This window comes from Triturus cristatus, chromosome 2_1 (assembly GCF_964204655.1).
Source record: "Triturus cristatus chromosome 2_1, aTriCri1.1, whole genome shotgun sequence".
Lineage (NCBI taxonomy): Eukaryota > Metazoa > Chordata > Amphibia > Caudata > Salamandridae > Triturus > Triturus cristatus.
The window spans coordinates 425,489,467-425,515,644 of NC_140581.1; the positions used below are offsets into that span (position 1 = coordinate 425,489,467).

The 26,178-nt window shown below is 51.4% G+C and overlaps 1 protein-coding gene across 8 annotated transcripts in view; it reads left to right on the forward strand.

The window, feature by feature from the left end:
- Window positions 1–26,178, forward strand: part of SREK1 (splicing regulatory glutamic acid and lysine rich protein 1) — a 530,578-nt gene that overhangs the window by 166,629 nt on the left and 337,771 nt on the right. For all 8 annotated transcript variants that reach the window (XM_085631944.1, XM_085631886.1, XM_085631876.1 and 5 more), the window contains one exon: window positions 16,441–16,571. In XM_085631944.1, coding sequence (XP_085488070.1) covers window positions 16,441–16,571 — 131 coding nt within the window. The remainder of the gene's footprint in view (window positions 1–16,440; window positions 16,572–26,178) is intronic.

Consider the following 26,178-nt stretch of genomic DNA (forward strand, 5'->3'; position numbering starts at 1 on the left):
AAGGCCCTGTATACTAGCATTCCACAAAGGTAAGCCCTACGGGTGTTAGAGGAGATCCTGTTTGAGGAAGAGAGGACATACCAAACCCCACGAGCCTTCATCATAAACTTGGCTGAAATAGCCTTGATGAAGAACTTCTTTGAGTTTGAGGGAACGCTGTATCTGCAGACCCACGGGACCTCCATGGGGAGTACATTTGCCCTGAGTCTAGCTGGTCTATATGTGGGAGCTTTTGAAAAGACCATGATTTATGACACTGGAAGCCCTTGGTCTAATAACGGACACTGGCGCCGTTACATTGATGACGTCCTGGTAATCTGGAAGGGAGATGCATACTCAGTTACGCAATTTCTTGATTGGCTTAACAGCAGGAACCCCCTGTTGCATTTTATATCCGCAGTAACAAAAACTGAATTACCATTTCTAGATTTAGTCATAGAACCGAAAAGGGGGTAAACTCTCCACTGGCTCTACCATAAGCCTACTGACAAGAACTCTATGCTAGCATATGACAGTTTCCACCCCAATTCACAAAGGGAGAATCTACCCGTGGGTCAGTTATTCAGATTGAGGCGGAACTGCACTGAAAGAAGCAGCCCTCCTCAATAAAAAACATAGAGGATACCCTGTGCAAACGATTTTAAAAGCCAGAAAAAGAGCAGCCAATACCAACAGGGAAAACCTATTGGAGAAAACAGAAAGGTCTCCAATAGACAAACCAGTGCGTGTAACAGCGTTCAACATGGCCTTACACTAGATCAAACAAATGATACTGAAACATTGGCACATACTCCATTCAAACGGTATGAACATAGCCAAGCCCCTATTTTCTTTCAAAAGGAGTGTGAAACTTAGAGACATGTTGGTACACACCAGACCATATACACTACAACAGAGGAGGACAGAGCCTTCCACCACTCAGGGGACATTCTAGATGTGGGTCGTGTGGTGTGTGCCATCTTACAAAAAATACAAAAAGCATAGATGTGGGCTTGACCTATCCATGGGAACCGAGGACACACACAAACTTCAACTCTGATTCTGTGAGCCCTCTCATCACATGCCCCTGCCAGAAAAGATATGTGGATATGACAAGCAGAAAAGTAAAGAATCTCATTATGGAACATCGAAGCACAATCTGGTATCTCAAATCAGACACTAAACTCACAGCACACTACTTGGAGAAACAACACTATTGAGGATATAGCGTGGACAGTAGTAGAAACCTACCACAGGAGATGAAATGAGAGCTCTTTTCCTTTTCATTTGCTGCTACAATGGGTGAACCGATCATATTATCTTCCTCTATCCGCGGTAGCCTTATAAATTGCATTCGCCCCCCCGCATTTTTAAGCATGGCGTGATTTTGCCAAGCGGTATATGTACATCCCTCATTCCCAAGCATTACGTGATACTATTAATCAGTATATGCACTAAATAGAAGAGTCTGTGGCGGGATACCAAACTTTGGCTCTAACAGCCAAAAGAGCCTTCTCTACCTGTGTTACAATAAAGTTTAGGGCCCCAGCAACAATACAGGCGGCGGGCCAACGTCATCGACGCAGCAGACGCTGACCGCACCCTGGCTACCACGTGATGGGGAAACTGTGACGGGGTGCTGTGCACCAGGTCGGCCATTTTAGACCGCAAGCCCTGCGCACTCTTGCACCTTCACGGTGAAAGGAGACAAGTGGTCAGAGAGAGGAGTACCCACCTTGACGAAGTAAGGAGAGGGAGGCGGGTGATAATACGGGACCATGGAAAAGACTAGAACCACACTAAGGGGTGTCGGGGGGGATGCCTTCCTATGTTAATCTTGTTACGATACCGATGGCGATAGCGTATATAGCCGCATCTTTAGAAGACACCGAGGTGGTAGTAAGGGTGATTCGAGTATGCTCTGGCACAGACGCTACCATAACCGCCTATACAGGGCACTGACAACTCTGGCCTTACGCATTTAAACTAGCATTATTTTGGACACCCCACGGGGTCTACCCTGGCTGGAGATATTGCACTTTTGCACACAACCATCTAACCACTACATATGTCTCCATGTTGATTTGTCTCCCTCAGAGTGTGACTACAGAGGGTCTCTCCTTGTCTCTCGCCAGTTCTAGCAATGTTCTAAGATAAACTCGGTAAGTGACAAGGCATCATGTAACCTCCTGATTTTTAGTGAGATGCGAGAAAAAGTACACACACACAGCGATCCACGCTTACTATTCTATTAGGTAAATTTATACCAGTTGCACATTACAGAGCAACATCATGTTATCCCTAATGAAGGATTCTGTATCTGGCAATGTACCCGATGATCAAGAGTAACCTCCCCTATTTTTATTTTCTTTTCTCTTCCATATAGTAATACTGGAGATTGTTACTTATGGGCACCTCGGGGCAGGAACAAATTGTACTGGTACTTCCGTACTCCAGGAAACGATGTGACCTAGGTCCTGGGATCGGTAAGGTCCTGACTAAGGCTGGCGTGACCCTGTACTACGGGCACAATACTGCGGCTGAAACATGTCGACAAACTGGCAGTAAGGAGCCACCATCCTTCACGTTTTTAAACCTGGCTGGAGGGTTCAGGAATACATTTTAGGCATAGCAATACCACTGATCTAGTTTTAACTCTCACTGCACTTTCACTTCCGGTGATCCCAGTCAAATTGATTTATTATTTTTCTATGTTGTGTCTTGTCTTCCCCTACACTATTGCTCCACCCGAGGCGTTGGGTTGCGCAGTGGTGTACTGAAGCAGCCCTATGATGAAGCATGTCACACAACTGTGAGTGAGGGCAGTATTTTGACACAAACATACAGAAATGTTATTACTCTCTACTCCTTTTTGTGTGTTCAAGTTGCGTTAAGAGGGGCCGGAGTAGAGGTGTCCGTATCCCTCACCCCTTCACTTTTGTGTAAAATATAGCCCCATAATCATGCCTCTCAGTGTCTTGTTGAATCTCTCAACAAGGCCATTGGTTTGTGGGTGATACGGTGTAGTAAACTTGTACTGCACTCCACACTTATTCCACATGTGTTTTAGGTAAGCGGAGATGAAGTTGGAACCTCTGTCTGAAACCACACCCTGGTGAAGACTCCAATGAGGGCCTTGGCTACTGCAGGAGCTGTAGTAGTCCTAAGGGGAATTGCCTCAGGGTAGCTAGTGGCATGATCCACTACCACTAGAATGAATGTGTTCCCTGATGCTGTGGGAGGTTCAAGTGGACCAACTGTGTCCACACCTAGCCTTTCAAAGGGAACCCCCACCACACATGGTCCTTTGAGGGGCCACCTGTCTTGCCACTGGCCTGACAGGTGACGCAGGAGCTGACAAACCCCTTTACTTGTTGGTGCATCTGGGGCCAGTAAAAGTGGCTAACTAGCCTTTCCCAAGTCTTGATTTGGCCCAGATGTCTAACTAGGGGGATGTCATGAGCTAAAGTTAGGAGAAACTCCCTGTACTTCTGAGGCACTACCACTCTCCTAGTGGCTCCAGGTTTGGGTTCTCTGGCCTCAGTGTACCATAGTCCTTCTTCCTAATAAACTCTGTGGGTACCACTGACATCTCCCTTTTCCTGTGCAGTAGGGTCAAGCTCCATGGGCTCAGTTCCCTCTGGGGTGTCAAAGTCCTCTCCCTGAGGAGAGTAGTCCTGATCCTTTTGCTGTACAGAGGCTGGTTCCCCAGTCTTACATTTTCGCTTGGAAGGTTGGGCGATACCTTCAGGCTCCAACACTTCTTTTTCACCCGGTCTCTTGCTCTGTGCTCTTGTTTGTACACACACCAATTCAGGGATATCCGGCATTGCTGCATGGGTTTTCAGTTCAACCTCAGCCCATGCTGAGGTTTCCAGGTCATTGCTGCGAGAAAGTGCCATCTTTCTTGCATGGTATGCCCCCACTTTTTGCTGAATTGCTGATGTACTTTGACTGAGTTTGCCCTGGGCTCCTGCCAATCAGGTGCCCAGGGCCTGTGTTCCTTCCCTAAAACTGCATTGAAGCCTAAACCCAATTGGCGTCTCTGGCCACATGTCAGCCCCTGGTAAATGGTACCCTAGGTACCCAGGGCACTGTGACCAGAGAAGGCCCGTAAGGGCTGCAGCACTTATTGTGCCTCCTTTAGAGGCCCCGTACCCTGACACACAAACACTGCCTTTGCAGGCTGAGTGTCCTGGTGCAGAACAAAACAGTCGACATGGCACACATGTGCCATGCCCACAAACACACTGCCCTGGCATTCCTCAGTCACCCCTCTAGCTGGGTGCACTATGCCAGTGATGAGGGTACAGGTGCATGAGCCCTGTACCCCTACAGTACCCAGGTCCATTTCTGGTCACTGTAAGTGCAGTGCTGCCATTAAGAGTATATGGTGCTGGGAGGTTGTCATCCCGAACGCCACAGCACCATGATGGCTACACTGAAGACTATGAACTTTGGTATCAAACCAGCCTCTGCCAACCCCACCCCTCAGGCGGGGGATGCGAGGTGAAGCACATCTCCGGGCTCTCGCCATCTTGGCTTCTGCTCTCCGGCGAAGTCCCGGCTCCATATCGACCTATTGGAGCTGCGGGAGATCCGGCTTGCACTGAAGGCATTCCTTCCCTCTGTTCGGGAAGTGTAGTGCAGGTGTTCACGGACAACACCACCGCCATGTGGTATTGCAACAAACAGGGCAGGGTGGGGTTGTGGACCCTTTGTCAGGAGGCTCTGCGCCTCTGGACATGGCTGGAACATCAGGGCATCACCCTGGCGGGCTCTCTGAACACCAGGGCGGATGAACTCAGCCGCCGGTGCATGATGGATCACGAATGGCGTCTGAACTCTGACGTGGCGCAAGGCCTCTTTCGTCAGTGGGGAGAGCCTTGGTTAGATCTATTCGCCACCGAAGAGAACGCGCAATGTCAGCAGTTCTGCGCGTTGGAATTTCCAAGGCGGCACTTGCGCGGAGACGCTTTTCGTCGCGAGTAGAGCGAGTGTCTGTTGTACGCCTTTCCGCCTATACCACTTCTGCCCAGAGTGCTGAAGAAGATCAGGCGCGACCGGGCCCAAGTCATCCTTGTGGCTCCGGATTGGGCACAAAGATACTGGTATCCCGAGCTACTCAGTCTGTCGGTCGATCCCCCGATACGACTGCCTCTTCAGGAGGACCTTCTGTCGCAGCAGCAGGGGACGGTCCTCCACCCGAACCTGTCCAGCCTCCGCCTCCATGCGTGGAGATTGAATGGTGGCAGTTGATGCCATTTTAATTGCCTCCTGAAGTCTGTAATGTTGTTCTGGTAGCCAGGCGTCCCTCCACAAAATCGGTATACGCCTGCTGGTGGAACAAATTTGTGGCATGGTGCACAGCAAAGGCTGTGGATCCCCTTTCCGTCCCTCTTTCTGATGTTCTCCTCTTCCTTCTTTCCCTGGCCCAGCAGGGCTCTGCTCTGGGCACCCTCAAGGGATATCTTTCAGCTATTTCTGCCTTCTTACGGCTTCCTGATCAGCCTTCTCTTTTTAAATCCCCTGTTGTTTCTCGATTCTTTAAGGGCATTATTCACATGTTTCCTCCCGTCCCTTTCGTAATGCCTCAGTGGGATTTGAATCTAGTCTTGACCTATCTGATGTGCGATCCCTTTGAGCCACTTCATAATTGTCCCCTTCGTTTTCTGACTCTTAAGACTGCTTTCCTGGTTGCCATCACCTCTGCTAGAAGGGTGAGTGAGCTCCAGGCTCTCTCTTCTAAGCCTCTTTCATTTCTGTCCATCCGGACAAAGTTGTTCTTAGGACTCGTCCTTCCTTTCTCCCTAAGGTGGTAACTGCCTTCCACATCGGCCAGTCTGTTACACTGCCCACCTTCTTTCCGCCTCCGCATCCCTCGAAAGAGGAAGAGAGGCTCCACCGCCTGCACCCAAAACGGGCGCTGTCCTATCTGGACTGCACCAAACCGTTCCGGGTGTACGACCAACTGTTTGTTGGCTACGTGGGCGCTAAGAAGGAGCGGGTGGTGCACAAGCGAACCATCTCTCGGTGAGTCGTTTTGTGTATCAAGGCCTGTTATTCTTTAGCTAAAAAGGAACCTCCTGTAGGGCTGAGGGCCCATTCCACTCGGGCCACAGCGGCGACCACTGCCCTGGGCCGGGAGTCCCCTTGCAGGACATTTGTCAGGCAGCAACGTGGGCCTCGCTGCACACGTTTGCCAAACATTATTGCCTGGACAGCCAAGTCCGGAGAGGCGGCTTCTTTGGCCGTTCTGTTCTCCAGGACTTTCTGGTGTGATCTTGGTTCGCAGACCCACCGCCGGGGTTGGTATTGCTGGGGTATCTATTCTAAGGTGAGGAATCTAACTAACTTGTTTCTTTCAGATGAAAAAGTTACTTACCTTCGGTAACGATATATCTGTAAGAAACATTAGTTAGATTCCTCACCGCCCCACCCATCCTCCCCATTCTGCGAACCGATATCTAGGGTTGAGGTCATCCCTTTCAGGGCCCTAGATTCTTGGCACCAGTGTCGGTCTCTTGAATGGCTCTGCATTCCTGGCGCGGAAAGCTATGTACAGAACTGGCGTCAGTGCGCGAGTGCGGCGTTTAAGTACTCCGACGTCATTCCGGCGATCACGATGCCGACGACGGACGCGGAGCCGCAGACGACGCCTAGCGACGCGCAAGGGTATTTCTGGCGAAAAATCTATCTGAAAGAAACACGTTAGTTAGATTCCTCACCTTAGAATATCCCCAGGCGTCAGACTGGATCCGGAAGATTTTTCGTCAGCAATACCCCTTGCGCGTCGCTAGGAGTCGTCTGCGGCTCCGCGTCCGTCGTCGGCGTCGTGCGCCGGGATGACGTCGTTGGAGTACTTAGACGCCGCCCTCGCGTGCTGACGTCAGTTCTTCTTTTTTCCGCGCCAGTAAGCGCAGATCCGGGAGAGCTACCCCCTTAGTCAATTTTTGACTAACTTATTGATCCTTTTTGATCCTGTCAATCGACACCGGTGCCGGTAGGATGCCTGGGTTCAAAGCCTGTACAGACTGTAACCGATTGATGTCGGTTACGGACCATCACCGCCGGTGCCTGTACTGCTTGGGCCTCGACCACGACGCGGAGTCGTGCTCGGACTGTAAGGCCCTGACCTCGAAGGCTAGACGGGAGCGGTCCCGTAAGCTTCTCGAGATTCGCCACTCGGCTCCGCGCGCCTCTCGATCCCGGTCCAGGAGGAGGTCCAAGGATCGGTCGCGGAGCCGCAGCCGACGTCACCATCGGTCGTCGGGATCCAAGTCTTCGGGTAAGTCGAAGCATTCCAAGAAGTCCAAGAGGCGACATCGCTCTTCGGACTCCCCTCGCCGGTCGCGCGACTCGGCCGAGGGTCAGGGTGGTTCCACCCCCGCGGCTCCGGCGGAGCCGCAGGCGCCGCGCCCGTCCCCTTACCCTCCGGTCCCTGGGACTAACGCGACGCCAGCGGAAGTCAGTGCCTTCCTCTCGGCCATGAGGAACCTGGCTCCGCCGTCGGCGCCCGCTGGTGCGCCTTCGGGCCCCGCGGACCCGACTGGGCTGCCTTGCCTGCCGGTGGCTCCGGCGCCGCAAGCGCCCGAGGGACCCGTTCTCGAGTCCCCGTCGACGCCGGTCAACCTCGTCACGCCTCCTCCGCCGGCGTCGACACCGGTACCACCCCCGACGCCGACGTCGACTCCGCTCGACGTCGAGCCCCGGTTCAGTCCCACTCCGGGCCCGGCGCCGGTCCGGCGTCGATGGCCGCCGAGATCGACGCCGCTAGAGACACATTATGTCTACCGCCCGGCTCCGTTACTTTCTCCTCTATACCAGGAGTCGGATGATGGGGACAACTGGGAGGGATCTGAGGATCCTATGGCCGTTCAGGCTCAACTGTCCCAGGACTGGGCAGATGAACTGGGGGAGGCCAGTGGCCTGGATACCTCTCCAGACACTGGATTCGTCTCTCCTCCGACTGTGGCTTCGGAGGAGGGCGCTGCTTTCTCTGTGGTGCTGCGCAAGGCGGCCGCAGCCCTTGGGCTCGAGCTGCCTGCCGTGGCTGTGAGGACTAACGTCCTTACTGAGGTGCTTCAGTCTGCAGCCAGCTCCACTGAGCCTCTGCTGCAATTCAATGAGGCCCTCATTGACGTTCTGCAGGGCACCTGGTCCAAGCCCTCCACAGTTCCTCCTGTGGACCGGAACGTCGCCAGGCGCCACCGCCCTGCTCCGGGCGACCCCAGTTTCCTGTCCCAACACCCTACCCCTAAGAGCCTGGTTATCCAGGCCTCCACCTCCCAATCCTCTTTCCCGACCGCCCCGCGGGACCGGGATTCCAAGAGACTAGAACAGTTTGGCAAGAAGCTGTTCTCTTCCCTTAGTTTGGGCCTGCGGTCTTTGAACACCGCTTGTCTCTTGGACCGTTATTCCCACTCTCTGTGGGATGCGGTGGAGGACGCGCTGCCCCTGTGTCCGGAGGAGGTCCGGACACGACTTACCCAGGCTCTGGCCGATGGGAGGGATGCCGCGCGACATGCTATACATTGTGGGCTTGACACCACGGACTCGCTGGGTAGGGCCATTTCTACCACAGTGGCGCTTAGACGTCACGCCTGGCTGCGGTCCACGTCATTTTCGGGCGATGTCCAGAGCACTCTCATGGACATGCCGTTTGATGGCACTCGCCTGTTTGGCGAGAAAGCGGACAGTGCGCTGAACCGCTTTAAGGACTCCCGGGCTACGGCCAAGTCCTTGGGCCTCTCGGCCCCGCGGTCGCAATCTTCCGCTTTTCGCCCCTTTCGTGGCCAAGGAAGGGGTGCCTCCTCACGTGCGCCTAGCCACCAGCCGCAGAACCAACCTGCGCGCGGTCGCGGACGTGGTTTCCGCCGAGGCGGATCTGGAGGACGACGAGGTCAGCCCACATCCACCCCGGCAGCATCCGCCTCAAAGCCTTCCTAGTCCGAGCTTTCAGGCCCATTCCACGCCAGTGGGCGGCAGAGTTCGCCATCACCTGTTCCACTGGCGTACCATCACTTCGGACAGGTGGGTGCTGCAAATCGTCAGAAGGGGCTACTCCCTCCCCTTCGAGACGACCCCTCCAGCCATGCCACCGCAGCACCACCGTATCTCGGGGGATCATTTGAATCTTCTCCACGAGGAAGTTTCGGCCCTCTTGGCCAAGGGGGCCGTCGAGCGCGTTCCGAGTCCAGAAGTGGGTCGTGGTTGTTATTCCCACTACTTTCTGGTTCCCAAGAAGGGCAAAGGGGGCCTGCGCCCTATCTTGGATTTTCGGAACGTCAATGCCTTCCTCCGGAAGGAAAGGTTCAAGATGTTGACTTTGGCTCAGGTTCTAGCTGCCCTAGACCCCGGAGACTGGATGGTAGCGTTGGACTTGCAGGACGCATATTTCTACATCCCCGTCCTGCCGGCCCACCGGCGTTACCTGCGGTTCACGGTGGGCCAAGAGCACTTTCAGTTTACCGTGCTCCCCTTCGGCCTCACCAGTGCCCCTCGGGTGTTCACGAAAGTGATGGCGGTGGTCGCAGCTCATCTGCGCAGATCAGGGGTTCCAGTCTTCCCCTATCTCGACGACTGGTTGTTGAAGGCGGGCTCGCCCCAGGCAGTCGTCTCCCACCTCCAGACTACGGTGGATCTCCTGCATTTGCTGGGGTTTTCCATCAACGTGCCGAAGTCACACCTGAATCCCTCTCAGAAGCTCCTTTTCATCGGAGCGGTTCTCGATTCGGCGCAGTTCCGGGTCTATCCACCGGAACAGCGGGTCCGGGATATACAGGCCCTGATTCCCATCTTTCGGCCTCTATCCTGGGTTTCGGTCAGGCTAGTGTTGCGGCTTCTGGGGCTGATGGCCTCCTGCATCCTACTAGTGCATCACGCTAGGCGGCGCATGCGGGCTCTGCAGTGGGACCTGAAGTTTCAGTGGGCCCAGCATCACGGCAACCTGTCCGACCATGTCTTGATCTCGGAGGGCACTGCACAGCAGTTGCAGTGGTGGCTCACGGACCGCGATTGGGTCATGGGCAGAAGCCTCTCCCTTCCCCAACCGGAGCATGTCGTAGTGACGGATGCGTCCCTCCTGGGATGGGGCGGCCATATGGGAGAGGCGGAGATCAGAGGCCTCTGGTCTCCGGCGGAGTCTCGTCTCCACATCAACCTGTTGGAGTTGAGAGCGATCCGGCTTGCACTGAAAGCCTTCCTTCCCTCTGTCAGGGGCAGTGTCGTGCAGGTGTTCACGGACAACACCACCGCCATGTGGTATTGCAACAAACAGGGCGGGGTGGGGTCGTGGACCCTTTGTCAGGAGGCTCTGCGCCTCTGGACGTGGCTGGAACACCAGGGCGTCACCCTAGTGGTTCAACATCTGGCGGGCTCTCTGAACAAGAAAACGCGATACACTAGGGTCAAAGAAGGGGATTAGTTTATCGACTAAGAGTACCTTTGTTCCCCAGACTACACTGACAACAACTACGAAAAGGTACTAAGTCCAAAAATTAGAGAACGGCGGCCGCTCGGGAGCTACAAACAAAATGAGAACCTCACCGAATAGTTGATGCACTACTGTGTCAGAAGTAAAGAGTCCATCAGCTCACCCTCATTGGCGGAGCTTCTTCATTTGTGACTCCAAAGGGTTTTATGGTTGGGGCCCATACTCTTGAGCCATCCAGCTCTCTCGGGTACCCAACCAATTTATCCCTGCTTAAAGAAACTCCTGACACAATGTGTGGTCCAACTATTTCAGACTCAAAACTAAAGCTGAAATGTGTGTGCAGTGCTATAAGTGAAGGTGTGTTTAAAAATGACTACGTGGGCAAAAAATATGTTTAATAGGCATTGACCAGGTGTCCTATCTAAAAAACCAGATAGTCTTGAAAGGATAGACTATTTCTTGCTTGGTTTCGAAAAGGTCGACATGTTTCAGCCGCAGCGGTCAACTAACCCGGCTTTCTTCAGGACCTACGTGAGTGCAAATTAGAGCTACTGCAAGAATAACTCGACTAGTGCAGAAATTAATTGTGAAGAAATGAAAATCATAAAATCTGGTGTGGCAACAGCCACCCTACCCGGCAAGCAACCTTATTTGCTTGATTAGAAGAACTTCATCTTCTTTCCCAGCTTTCTGTGGGAGGACAGCCTCACCTCACCCGGCTGACTGCTCGGAGAAGGAGGCACCGCTCTGTCCGTCGATACCTCAGTCTGGACTCCGCGCAGTCTGGGAGGCTCTCTGAACGCCAGAGCAGACGAACTCAGCCGCCGGTGCATGATGGATCACGAATGGCGTCTGAACTCCGAGGTGGCGCAAGGTCTCTTTCAGCAGTGGGGAGAGCCTTGGTTAGATCTATTCGCCACCGACGAGAACGCGCAATGTCAGCAGTTCTGCGCGTTGGAATTTCCAAGGCGGCACTCGCTCGGCGACGCTTTTCGTCGCGAGTGGCGTTGCGGTCTGTTGTACGCCTTTCCGCCTATACCACTTCTGCCCAGAGTGCTGAAGAAGATCGGGCACGACCGGGCCCAAGTCATCTTGGTGGCTCCGGATTGGGCACGAAGGTACTGGTATCCCGAGCTACTCAGTATGTTGACCGATCCTCCGATACGTCTGCCCCGTCGGGAGGATCTTCTGTCGCAGCAGCAGGGGACGGTCCTCCACCCGAACCTGTCCAGCCTCCACCTCCATGCGTGGAGATTGAGCGGCGGCAGTTGATGCCATTTGACTTGCCTCCTGAAGTCTGTGATATCATTCTGGCAGCCAGGCGTCCCTCCACAAAGACGGTATACGCCTGCCGGTGGAACAAATTTGTGGCATGGTGCACAGCAAAGGCTGTGGATCCCCTTTCCGCCCCTCTTTCTGAGGTTCTCCTCTTCTTTCTTTGGCCCGGCAGGGCTCTGCCCTGGGCACCCTGAAAGGTTATCTTGCTGCCATCTCTGCCTTCTTACGGCTTCCTGATCAGCCTTCTCTTTTCAAGTCCCCTGTAGTTTCACGCTTTCTAAAAGGCATTACTCACACGTTCCCTCCTGTCCCTTTTGTAATGCCTCAGTGGGACTTGAATCTTGTCTTGACATTCCTGATGTGCGCTCCCTTCGAGCCTCTTCACAATTGTCCTCTTCGTCTTCTGACTCTTAAGACTGCTTTTCTGGTAGCCATCACCTCGGCTAGACGGGTGAGTGAGCTCCAGGCTTTATCTTCAAAGCCTCCTTTTCTCTCTGTTCATCCGGACAAGGTTGTCCTTCGGCCTCGTCCCTCCTTTCTTCCGAAAGTGGTGACTCCATTTCATCTTGGGCAGTCTGTCACCTTGCCCACCTTCTTTCCGCCTCCGCATCCTTCCAAAGAGGAAGAGAGGCTCCACCGTCTGGACCCAAAACGTACGCTCTCCTTTTATTTGGACCGCACTAAGCAGTTCCGGGTGGACGACCAACTTTTCGTTGGATACGTGGGTGCTAAGAAGGGGAAAGCTGTGCACAAACGGACCATCTCTCGGTGGGTCGTTTTGTGCATCAAAATTTGTTATTCCTTGGCAAAAAAGGACCCTCCTGTTGGGCTGCGAGCCCACTCCACTCGGGCCACAGCGGCTACTACTGCTTTGGGACGGGGTGTCCCTTTGCAGGACATCTGTCAGGCGGCGACGTGGGCTTCGCTACACACGTTTGCCAGGCATTATTGCCTTGACAGCCAAGTCCGGAGGGATGGCTTCTTTGGCCGTTCTGTCCTCCAGGACTTTCTGGTGTGATCTTGGTTCGCAGACCCACCACCGGGGATGGTATTGCTTGGGTATCTATTCTAAGGTGAGGAATCTAACTAACGAGTTTCTTTCAGATGAACAAGTTACTTGCCTTCGGTAACGATGTATCTGTAAGAAACATTAGTTAGTTAGATTCCTCACCGACCCACCCATCCTCCCCGTTCTGCGAACTGACATCTAGGGTTAAGGTTGTCCTTTCAGGCCCCTAGATTTTATTGTTGGCACCAGTGTCGGTCTTTGCATGGCTCTGCGTTCCTGGCGCGGAAGGCTATGTACAAGAACTGACGTCAGCGCGCGAGGGCGGCGTCTAAGTACTCCGACGACGTCATCCCGGCGCACGACGCCGACGACGGACGCGGAGCCGCAGACGACGCCTAGCGACGCGCAAGGGGTATTGCTGACGCAAAATCTTCCGGATCCAGTCTGACGCCTGGGGATATTCTAAGGTGAGGAATCTAACTAATGTTTCTTACAGATTAATCGTTACCGAAGGTAAGTAACTTGTTCTTCTGGATCCAGCCTGACGCCTGGGGATATACTAAGGATATGGGGATATTCTCTCTCCTCTCCTCTCCCCTCCTCTTCTCCCCTCCTCTTCTCCTCTCTCCTCTCTCCTCTCTCCTCTCTCCTCTCTCCTCTCTCCTCTCTCCTCTCTCCTCTCTCCTCTCTCCTCTCTCCTCTCTCCTCTCTCCTTCCAGTATTTTGGTCAGTCTTACTAAATGGCTGTCCTCATTGAGGCTGTTCTCCATGTCCTCAATGGTACCTGATCCACCTGTGTCTTGGAGTCAAGGGTACTTGGACCCTTTTCTCCCTAGGAAGTGGAGGGGGGTGATCTACCAGGTCATCCCATTCCTCTCCTTCCTCATCTGACTGGTCTTCACCATTTTTAGATGGGTGGTCCTTAGCATACCCAGCCAACAGCTCCTGGAGCTTTTATTTAGTGGGATGGGACCCCATGGCTATGTTTTTAATTTTACATAGGGACCTTATCTCCTTGAAAGACAAGTGAAGGTAAGGGGTGAGGTCGAGCTCCTCAACCAAGTCCTCTGTCATTGTGGTTATTTTCACTAAAAGATGGCTTCTTGTTTTGAGACATAGTTAAAAAAACTTCTAACCCTAGTTACAGTGACTTTTAGTTTTCTAGAATTCTAAAGGGACTTAACCAAGGCCGTAACAAGACTTTTAGTAATTTTGCAAAGCAAATTGCCAATTTGAAAAATCAGAATTCTAAAGACAATTTAAAAGTTCTGTTGTGTGATCAGGTGGTAACCAAGTAGTCAAACAAATGCAAAGCTGTATATCCCACCTCTGAACTACCAATGTAGGACGCTGGCTCTGTATAAACTATACCAAAGTGAGGTATAGTGCACCCCAAAGGTAAGCAGAGGTAAAGGTAGATAGCACCTCACTCTCTATTTGTGGTAGTGTGGTCGAGCAGTAAGGCAGTATCAGAGAAAAATGTTAAGCATTTATTGATTACACTCAGTCAGCAAATTAATTCACACACTCAAAGACTGAACTTCAGACCAATTGTTTTTGTATAAAAATATTATTTTAGTTCTTCTATTTTCTAGAACCAAGCAAGCCTGGCACATGTAAGTGATAAGTACTTTGCAGTAAATATACAGTTGTAATATAGTTTGGACTTTTAATAGTATATTCACTTTGACTTACAGTATGGTTTCAGAGAAATGCAATACTTTGTAAATTCAGTACATAGTTGAATGGGCTTTTCAATAAAATTACAGTTAAGTTACTTTTGAGATTACTTTTTCTTACTCAGAGTAGTATACCTACTCTGGACATTTCCTGCAAACAGGTAAGTAAAATCATTTATGTTAGGGCAATTTTAAAGAATTTCTTCAGGTTTCCGAACTCCACACTTAGAAACTTTTCCAAGAAAAACAGTCAATGTTATCCTATGGAGAAGCATAGTGTTCTCTGTTTTTAGGTGAGTAATCGGTCTTTGGAGTTGAGGTTCTGGGATTAGAACAAGGGTTCCTCCAGGGTCAAGGATGCACTCTTGTTACACCCTCAGTGGCACTAGGGCTGCCAGGTGCAGAGTGCTGATGCCCAAGGTTATCCAATGGGGGATAGGAGGCCTCCGGTTGGTGGCTGCTGGCGAGCAGGCCACTTGGCTGTGGGAGTAAAGCTCTTGGACTTTAGCTCAGGGCAAATGGGGAACCAAAGTAGCACCAAAGGTGCACCCTCAGTGCCTCTAGGGCGGCCGGGTGCTGTTTCGACGTTGGGTGCCCTGTTTGAAATGGGGAACCTCCGGTTTGCAAAGACACTGCAGGCTTGGGGATGAAGGTCTTCTGGGTGCGACCACCACTTTGAGAGGTAAGTTGGGAAGTTAGGGATTGGTTAGGCACCGTTGGTTTGGACACACAAGGCCGTGGGGCGTCGGGTGCAGGGGTGCCTTTTGGGGTCGATCTTCTTACCAGCGCCTGGTTGCAGTTGGGGGTAACTTCTGGATTTTGGCTGCAGGCGTCGGCTGAAGGCTAGAGGCAGGTCAGAGGTTGCCACAACAATTCAAACTGTTTACAAACTGCATTACTACTGTAAAGTATTTATTGCTTACCTGTGCCAGGCCTGCTTAGTTCTAGAAAATAAAATACCTAAAAGAATATTTTTATACAAAACCAATTGGTCTGAAGTTCAGTCTTTGAGTGTGTGAATTAATTTGCTGACTTAGTGTGTCCAACAAATGCTTAACACTGTCCTCTGATAAAGCCTTACTGCTCGACCACACTACCACAAATAGAGTGTAAGGTGCTATCTACTTTACCTCTGCCTACCTTTTGGGTGCCACTGAACTGTGTGCAACTTATACCTCACATTGCTATAGTATATACAGAGCCAGCTTCCTACATCATGCCACTGGCAGTTTGCAACACCTGGCCCAAATAAATTGTCTCTTGTGTTCAGGCAACAGTTAGCTAGTGCACACCTGCCTCCTGTGTGCTATTGTCGCTCTGAGGTCTCTCTAAAACCACCTACCCTTTATGCAGGGCAAAGATGCACCGATGTCTAAAGATATTTTCAGTTTCATCACCATAAAGAAGAGTCAAGAGATAGTGTAGACTCCATGGTGGAGATATCGGATACTCCTGACTATTCGAACTAGGAGCAGTTGGATTGGGAGTTTTCAAACTTCCCTCCGATCCAACGGCAGGTTTTGTCTCATGCTGTTCTTGGCTAAGACTCTGTCCATGTTGCTCAGAGTGTGATGGTGAAGGCTAGGAAGAGGCAAACCCCCTCCCTCACTCAATCAGTTCTTGTGCCCTAGTGCTGTTTTTATTTTATTGTCTTATGCAGCTCCCGTCACCACGGGGCTAGGCTTAAGCAGTAGTCCCTCTTTCAGAGTTCGCACTGGTGGTCCTGATACAGCTGCTTCTCCAGACAGTTCCAGCTTGTCTGTAGGTCGATTTCCCAGACTCTCTTCTTGTAATAGGGCAAGTTTGGAACTGTACTGGAGACGAGCTGTGGCGATCCCGAAAAGTTGACTTATTACAAAAAAAAAATTTCAAATCGCACTCTAATTAGTCAAATTTACATTAGTAGTGATGTCCTCTGTCTACACCCAACAGACGTGAATTTTTATCAATTTCTAGTTATGTAAGCTACATTTTTTATGAAGAAATAACTGACATAAGTTAAGATGTGTTCGCTTTTCTAACATTTAATAATGAACAATCTTTTCTGGTTTCATTTTTAGAATAAATCATTCTAACAATGCAATAGTGAAACCTCCAGAGATGACTCCACAAGCTGCTGCCAAGGAGCTAGAAGAAGTTATGAAAAGAGTAAGAGAAGCCCAGTCAATCATTTCTGCAGTTATTGAACCAGGTACATGCACTGCTATCCTTTGATATTTATTTATTAATTGAATAATACTTTTTGCAGCGTGAATCTTTCTGGATTCACTATGCTGTGCATTATTCCGCGATCTTGTGGTTGGGTCCGGATTCGTAGTCTTTTCTTTGTTTTTTTTTTTTTTTTTTGTAGCCCAGGTGGGCGTCGACGTCCACCATTTGGTGCACCTCCCGTGACGTCGTCGTGCTTCCTGCGGAAGTCCCACCTTTGGGGCGCCATCTTCAGATTCTTTTTTCCGCCGTTGGGTCTGGATCGTCATCGGGAAGCTCCAGAATTACACTCGAAGGAAGAAGGAAGAAAAGCGAGTTTCGTCGATAGAATCACTAGAAGATATCAGGAAAGGAAGAGATTTCTTCAGGAGCGCGAAGAAAGGAGGACCAGCACCCCTTTTCTTCGACGGCCTTGGAGAATGCACGCTCAGAGACCCTGAGCGCAATGGACAAGACGCCATTCAAGTTCTGCCCAAACTGCCACCACAAGTTCGCGCAGAAAGACCAGCATCCGGTCTGCAACCTCTGCCTACCGGTCGATCACCAGAGTATCGACTGCAACGCCTGCTCAGCCTTCGCGCCGAAGACACTCAGGGTGAGAGAGCGGCAGAGAAGAGCCAACGCCAACATGGAGGGCAAGGGGAAGCCCCCGACGCTCTACGATCTGGGCCTCTCCACGGACGACGAGGACAACGTCGCCGAGACAGCCGAAAACTTCACGGTCGTAGAGACCGACAAGAAAAAAGAAGACGAGGTAAGAGAATCGTCAAGCGCAAAACAGAAAGCACCTCGACAACACGAGGGTGACTCGAGAAAAACTGAGTCAAAGTCCACGAAGGGAGCCCCGGCGCCGAAAACTTCGACGTCCAAAGGGGGAACCAAGGACAAGAGGCCGAGCGGATCCTTAGAAAAGGACTCCCTGGTGCCGAAAGACGCCGAAAGGCAAGGGTCGTCGAAAGCATCCCATGAAACGGGCCGATCGACGCAGAAAGAACGCTCGACGTCGACGCAAGTTTCATCGAAAAGACCCGCGGTCGACGCCGAAAGCATCTCCGAGATGGAGAAAAAGAAGAGGCGGCTCGAGGCCGAAATGGAGAACATCCTTCAAAGGAAGAAGGAGTTCGACGCCAGGATGAAGGAATTCAAGATTCCAACGGTTTCATCGGCGGACGTCGGTGAGGGCGAAGACGAGTTCGACGCCGAAGGGCTGACAAGGGATCTCGAAGAGGAAGAAGAGCCCTATTATGAGGGAGAAGCCGAGGAAGAAGACCAACGGTCGTTCTACGAATCGGCGGCATCTACCAGCAACGACGTCGAATGGCACGATCTCGACACCGAAAACCCGGAGGAGCCCGTGGACACGTACCCTTCGAGGCCTTCGCCACCCGACGACATCGGGGTCTACAATATGGTGGTCAGGAGCGCAGCAATGGCCTTCGGCGTAAAACTCGACGAGGAGAAACCGAAAGCCGATTTTCTCGTCGAGACACTGCTCCCCATCCAGACAAGGAGCCAGTTCCTCCCCATGCTACAAAGCGTGATGAATCAGGGGAGAGAAGCCTTCAAGGAACCTGCGACCTGCCGGTCGATCACGCCCAGGACAGAGAAGAAATATAAGCACTCCTCCCTGGACCCCCCTTACATCAAGGGTAGCGTGACCGCGGACTCCATCATAGCCTCCACGGCCAGGAGAAGGGCCAACGTACCAGCAACTTCGGGCCCACCTCCGGATAAGGAGAGCAGGAGGATTGACCTCACAGGAAGAAAGGTCGAGAGGAACGCCGCAATGCACTGGCGCATGGCGAATTCAATTGCACTCCTCAATAGACACCAATACCAGCACTGGGATGAGATGGGGGAGCTAGTAAAGCACCTCCCCGAAGAATACCGCCAGAGAGCCTCTCACCTGATAGACGAAGGCAAGAACATCGCCAACTCCTGTATAAAGACGGCGTTGGATGGGGCAGAGACTTCAGCAAGACTCATGGCCATAGGGGTCACAGAGAGGAGGCATGCATGGCTAAGAATCTCGGGATTCAAACCGGAAGTGCAGAACAACATCCTGGGCACCCCCTTCAACGGAGAGACACTGTTCGGAGCAACAGTGGACGACAAGCTCACCCAGCTGAAAAAAGAAAACGAGACGGCGAGGTCCATGGGGGCCCTACAGCTGAGGGGAATGAGGCGAGGAAATCCCTCGAGGAGACCCTACGGTAGGGGAGGAAGCCAGCAGGGGACGTCGCACCAGGCATTCCAACAAAGTCAGCAGGGTGAAGGTCACGGACAAGGTCAGCAGAAGCAAAACTGGCAATATCAACCTCGGGGCCAGTCCTTTCGCGGGAGAGGGAACGGACGTGGCCAAAGGAGGAGAGGGGGCGAACAGCCCTCGACTAAGTGACTCAGCACGCAAGAGGACGCCTACCCTCGTCAGGACCCCAAGGGTGAGGCGCAAAAAAGTGTCATCAGGGGGAAGAGAAGAATCAAGAGCCTACGAGCATACGACACCAGTAGGCGGAAGACTGAGGTTCTACCTTCAGGAGTGGCGGCGTATAACCACAGACAAGTGGATACGGAACATTGTGCAGTACGGATACTGCGTAGAGTTGGAGAAAAGACCTCCAAACAGGAAACCAAAGGGAAGACTGAGATCGGCCCAAGAACTGGCAATACTCACAGAAGAAACGCGGAAACTCCTGCAAAAGGGAGCCATAGAGACAGTGCCGTTCAGAGAACGCAACAAGGGGGTCTACTCAAACTACTTCGTGGTTCCGAAGGTAGACGGAGACCTCAGACCCATACTAGACCTCCGTTACCTAAACAAGTTCATCAGAACGCAAAGGTTCAAAATGACTTCACTGCAGGAGGTTCTGCCACAGATAAGAGAAGGGGACTTCATGGTCACCGTGGACCTCAAGGATGCCTACCTTCACATCCCAATAAACAGAAGGCACAAGGGCCTCCTAAGATTCAACATCGAACAGGAACCAGTTCACGACCCTGGCCTTCGGATTAAAATCCGCACCAAGGGTCTTTACAAAATGCCTGTCGGCGGTAGCGGCGCACCTACGAAGGCAGGGAATACATGTCTACCCCTACTTGGACGACTGGCTGGTCAAGGCAAACTCACGCGAAAAGTGCGAGAGGCACGCAAAACGCGTGACAGACACCCTCACGGATCTGGGATTCTCGATCCACTGGGGAAAATCATCGATGGAAACGGAGCAGGTGAAGATTTTCCTGGGGGCAAAGATCAACTCCCGCAACAGTACAGTAGTGCCCAGCGACAGGAGGACAGAGGCTCTACTGAAGGAGGCGAAGCTCTACCAGAAGGGGCGAGCTCTGACAGTGAGGGCTGTGAGCAAGATGATGGGGATGATGGCGTCCTGTATCCAGCTGGTGCCAAATGTACGCCTGCACATGAGACCATTCCAGGAATGGCTACAACAGCAATGGTCACAAGCAAACGGAAGTTGGGAGGATCTAGTGGTTGTTACGCACGCAGTGCAGGAGGAGATAACTTGGTGGAACAGAGACAACATAACAACAGGGAGAAGCCTGACACCACCAATCCCAACAGTGACCATTACCACGGACGCATCGCAGAAGGGATGGGGAGCGCACATGGACAACCTCAGAGTGAGGGGTCTATGGGCCCCAGCAGATGCGGTCCGCCATATCAACTACCTCGAGTTGAAAACAATCCTGCTAGCCCTGAAGGCATTCCAGAGACACCTGTTCAACAAGAGGGTGTTGGTCCAAACAGACAACACCACGGCGATGTTCTACATCAACAAACAAGGGGGGACACAGTCGTTCCCACTCTCATCCCTAGCTCAGGAGATTTGGAGATGGGCCATACCTCTCAGGATAGATCTACTGGCAATTCACCTACCGGGGAAGGACAATGTGGAGGCAGACTGGCTAAGCAGGCAGACCTCAGCATCACACGAGTGGGAGCTCAATGGCCAGGAAACGGAGAAACTCTTCCGGAGATGGGGGACTCCCACAATAGACCTATTTGCAACACGCCACAATGCAAAATGCCAAAGCTTCGCGTCCAGGCAACCAGATCAGCAATCCAAGGGAAATGCCCTATGGATAAGCTGGTCGAGGACATTTGCCTACGCCTTTCCACCGATACCCCTGTTGCACAGAGTGCTCGACAAGTGCAGAACCAGCAACATGACTCTGATCCTGGTGGCTCCGCAGTGGGCGAGGCAGACATGGTTCTCACAAATTCAAGAAATGGCACAAGGCGACCCATACAGGTTCGAGAGGAGGAAGGACCTGCTCTCAATGCAAAACGGAGAGGTCCTGCACCCAGAGCCAGAGACCCTCAACCTGGCGGCATGGCTCCTGAAGACCTAGAGTTCGCACACCTAAGATTGCCGCCGAGCACGATGCGAGTGCTACGGGAGGCGAGGAAACCTACAACACGAAAATGCTACAGCGCAAAATGGAAGAGGTTCACTGTGTGGTGCCGGAAAAAGGGCCTGCAAAACAGAATGACAAGAGACTCAACAGTACTGAGGTACCTCACACACCTTCTAAAGAGTAACCTCTGCTCGAGATCACTAAGGGTACACCTAGCGGCCATCGTGGCCTACACCAGAGGTGAAAAAGGTGGAAGTTTCTTCAGCTCGCAGGTGGTGAGGAGATTCATGGAAGGAGCCAAAAGGATGGCCCCCCCGAAAAGGTTGCCGCCGCCGGCATGGAATCTGAATGTGGTCCTGACGGAGCTCATGAAGGCACCGTTTGAACCCATTCACAAGGCCACACTGCAGATGTTGACTATGAAAACGGCCTTTCTGGTGGCCATAACCTCACTACGCAGGGTGAGCGAGCTTCAAGCACTAACGCTGCAGGAACCCTACATTCAGATTCACAAGGATAGAATAGTCCTGAGAACGGACCCACACTTCATGCCCAAGGTAGTGTCGGCGTTCCACATAAATCAGAGTATCCAGATACCAAGTTTCTTCCAAAACCCGACTACAAACGCAGAAAAGGCACTGCACACCCTCGATGCCGGAAGAGCGGTGATGCACTACATTGAGAGAACCAAGGAACTCAGGAAGTCGAAACAGCTGTTTGTGTCCTTTGCTACTAGCTTCATGGGTAGGCCAGTGACTAAGGGCACCATCGCAAGGTGGATTGCCCTCACTATTCAATTCTGCCACAAACAGGCTGGACAGGAGCTAGCGGAGGGGCCGCAGGCTCACTCCACAAGGAAGAAAGGGGCCACCGTGGCCTTCCTGGCGAACACGCCCATCCAGGACATATGCCTCGCGGCAACTTGAGCATCTGTGCACACGTTCACGAAACACTACTGCGTGGACATTCAGATGAACAAGGAAGCACAGGTTGGACAGAAGGTGCTTCAGCACATTTTCAACGACCAACGCTCATCTACCACCCAGCCGCCAAAGAATTAGGAAAACCGCTACAAAGTCTATGCACAGCATAGTGAATCCAGAAAGATTCACGCTGCAAAACGAATAGTTTCTTACCTGTCGGTGTAGTTTTGCAGCTTGAAGATCTTTCTGGATTCACTAGCGAACCCACCCACCTCCGCCAGGAAGATGAGGCTGGAGGAAGAGGGGGTAAAATGGAAAAGATCAAAGAAATGAAAACATACAGATAAAGGGACAAGAAGGATTAATCAATCGCCTAGGGTTAAAAAAAAAAAAAAAAAAAGGAAAGGAAAAAAGAACCCGAAGATGGCGCCCCAAAGGTGGGACTTCCGCAGGAAGCACGACGACGTCACGGGAGGTGCACCAAATGGTGGACGTCGACGCCCACCTGGGCTACAAAAAAAAAAAAAAAACAAAGAAAAGACTACGAATCCGGACCCAACCACAAGATCGCGGAATAATGCACAGCATAGTGAATCCAGAAAGATCTTCAAGCTGCAAAACTACACCGACAGGTAAGAAACTATTCGTTATGATTAATATTAATCAGTGTGAAACCTAGTGGTTTTTAGAATGTTTGTGGTTACAGGGCAATGTGGGGTACTGTGTCTAACCTGACGGAGGTAAAGGAAACCAGTAATGAGAGGCCTTTAATGGCGAGAGCTGGTTGACTTTCCCATAGTGCTGCAGGTAAAAAAGCTCCATCTCTAGGCTTCTATTCGGCTACCACCTAAACCAGGGCGTTCAGCCTAGTGTAAGTGGTCAGAAAGCAGGACTTTCTTGATTGGGAGTGCCCTGGGTGTACCTGCTTTCGTAGTGCAGGTGTATCTCTGGTAGTTTATGGGACACACATGTGAGACACAGCAGGACAGTATGAATGATTAATTAAGGAACTCTTCAGTTTGCTCACAGCCGTTTCTTTAGGGCCGAAGATTGTTCAAAAGCTATTAGACAACTGTGGTCTTTATAGTTGCAAATGTCGTGTTGCAGTAAGAAAAGAGAAGGAACCACGCTCCCTTCCGTTATCCAGGATGACACAACAAATTTGGAATTGGGCACACAGAATCACATTTGTGTTTGCAGTGCATTGTGGGAGATTAGTCACCAAACTCTAGGGTTGCTTACTTGCTATCGACCCCTGGTTGTGCCCTAATTAGCTGAAACTTAATTGTGATAGATTTGAAATGTTGTTCAAATTGTGTCTAAATCTTGTTTTGCTGCGTGAATCCTTTTCTTGATTCACATGCTGTGCAACTTTCAACCATCTAGAGGTTGGGTCCGAAATTGTCGTTTGTGTTGTTGTTTTTTTGTTGGTCGCTGTCACCACCATTTGGTGCCAGGTACGTCCCCTGTGTGGCGTCGGACGGTATCGTGGAGGTTGACGTGTGTGGTGGCCATCTTCAGATTCTTTTTTCCGCCGTTGGGTCTGGAAGCAAGATGGGAAGCTCTGAAGAAAGGTTTTAGTTTCCCGAAAAAATCTCCAAAAAGATTATCACCAAAAGATCATTCGAAAGATCATCGATCACTGACATCGTAGCAAGAGGCAGGAGCAGAGCGCCCATTCAAACCCCAGCGGACCACTCCGGTCCACAAATAGCAAGGTAGGGGTCTTGGAGAATATCTCTTTCAAATTATACCCCAAGTGCCACCACAAATACCCACAACGCGACCCACGCAACGTGTGCAACCTCTGCCTTCCCGAAGATCATCAGAACTGCGACTCCTGCGCAGCGTTCCTGCCGAAGACGCTCAGGACACGCTGAATCCAAAGACAGGCCCACTACACCACAATGTCGCAGTCGATGAAGAAATCTTCCATGTACCAATTTTGGAACAGTATATACAGAGCCATTTTCTCACAGGCCTTACTTAAGTCCCATTAGAATTTTAGAAAAATAAGTCCCTATAGTCAAGGGTGTGAGAAAGTGCCATCTTTCTTGCATGGTATGCCCCCACTTTTTGCTAAAATGCTGAATGTACTTTGACTGAGTGTGCCCTCGACTCCTGCCAATCAGGTGCCCAGGGCCTATGTTCCTTCCCTAAAACAAACCAAACCCAAATTGGCAAACCCTGGCCACATGTCAGCCCCTGATAAATGGTACCCTAGGTACCCAGGGCCTTGTGACCAGGGAAGGCCTCTAAGGGCTGCAGCACTCATTGTGCCACCCTTAGAGGCCCTGTACCCTAACACCCACACACTGCCCTGGCAGGCTGAGTGTCTGGGTACAAGGCAAAACAGAGAGTCGACATGGCACGCATCCCTGTGTGCCATGCCCACAACCTACACTGCCCTGGCATACATCCGCCATCCCTCTAGCTGGGTGCCCTATGCCAGTGGTGTGGGCACAGAGGCAGGAGCCCTGTGCCCCTACAGAACCCAGGTCAATTCCTGGGCACTGTAAGTGCAGAGCTGCCCTTCAAGAGTACATGGTGCTGGGAGCTTGTTAAACACGAACTCCACAGCACCATAATGGCAGCACTGAATCCTGAGAAGTTTGGTATCAAACTGCTCAGCACATTAAATCCACACTGATGCCAGTGTGGGATTTAATGTACCAAGCACCACAGAGGCCATCTTAGAGAGACCCCTTGAAACCTAACCCACAATCCACGTCTGTTCTGAGGCTGCCTAGGCTGCCACACAGCAGACATGTTGCTGGACCCCTGGGTAGGAGAGCCCCTGCTCTCCTGGGCCTGCAACAATGCACATCCTGGGCGAGGTGCTAAATCTCCTCACCCCAGGATGGGCAGGGGGAAGCTTCAAAGGTATGTCGCCTCTGTGAGCTTCCCCAGGCCACTGCAACCCCCCACTCTGGCGGGAAGCAAGGCCGGAAACCCTGTTTGGGAACAGTATATACAGAGCCACTTTCTCACAAAGGGTAGATGGTTGGAACTGTCAGGTTAGAATGTCTCAATGAAACCCAGCTATTAGTGAAGATAATACCATGCAGGACCTGGTGGAGGAGCTCGACCTCACACCTTACTTACACTTGTATTTCAAGGAAATGAGGTCCCTATGCAAACTTAAAAATGTACCAATGGGCCTGCATCCATTCAAACAATGGCTCCAGGAGCTCCTGGCTGAGTATGCCAAGGACCACCCATCTGAACATGGTGACAACCAGTCAGATGAGGACAGGAAGGAGGGTGAGGAGGATAATGACCCCCTCCAGTAATCCCTAGGGAGGAAAGGGCTACCATACCCTTGACTCCAAGAATCAATCTCTGGAAACTTAGAGACCACATAGGTGGACCAGGTACCAGGGAACTCACTGGGGGAACAGTGAAGAGGACAGCTTTTAGCAAAACTGGCCAAAGATTGGATCTAGAGTCCAGACTCCTGGCTCTAGAGAAAGAAAGGAAATGGGTTTAGCACCCATCAATGGTAGCAGCAATACTAAAATTAAGGATAGGGAGGAAACGTCTGATCCTAAAATCCCCAAAGGGATTGTCCCTAATTTTGAGGATGATGATTACATCACCAAGTGGACCAAGTGGTTCACAGCCTTTGAGAGGGCTTGTGAAATGAGAAGAGTAAAGAAAACTCTCTGGGGGGCACTCCTGTTGGAACTGTTCTCTGGTAACTGCAGAGTCGGGCTTCTGACCCTCTCTGGGCCAGATTGAGGGTCCTATGACCTCATGAAGAAGACTCTGATTGAGGGATTTGGGCTCACCACTGAGGAGTATAGAATTAGATTCAGGGGGGCTCACAAAACCCAGACCCAGTCCTGGATTGACTTCGTAGACTACTCAGTGAGGACCCTGGATGGTTGGTTAGCTGGACATAATGTGCATGATTTTACTGGACTCTACAATTTATTTATGAAGGAACATATACTAGGTAATTGCACAAATGAAAAGTTTTATCAGCATTTGGTAGACCTAGGTCTAATTTCTCCCCAAGAATTGGGAAAGAAGGCAAACCACTGGGTCAAGACTAGGGTGACAAGGACAGCCACTGGGGGTGACCAGAAGAAGGAAGTTACAAAACCTCCCTAGAGGACAGGTGGTGAGAATCCCCAAGATAAAAAGTCTGAGTCCTCTAAAGGACCCCAAAAACCTGTACAGGGGGTTGGGTCCCAAACTACTCCCTATGTGCCTCAACCTTATAGCGGGAAGAACTTTGATCCCACAAAGGCCTGGGGTAACAACTGTAAGAAGTTGGGACACTTAACT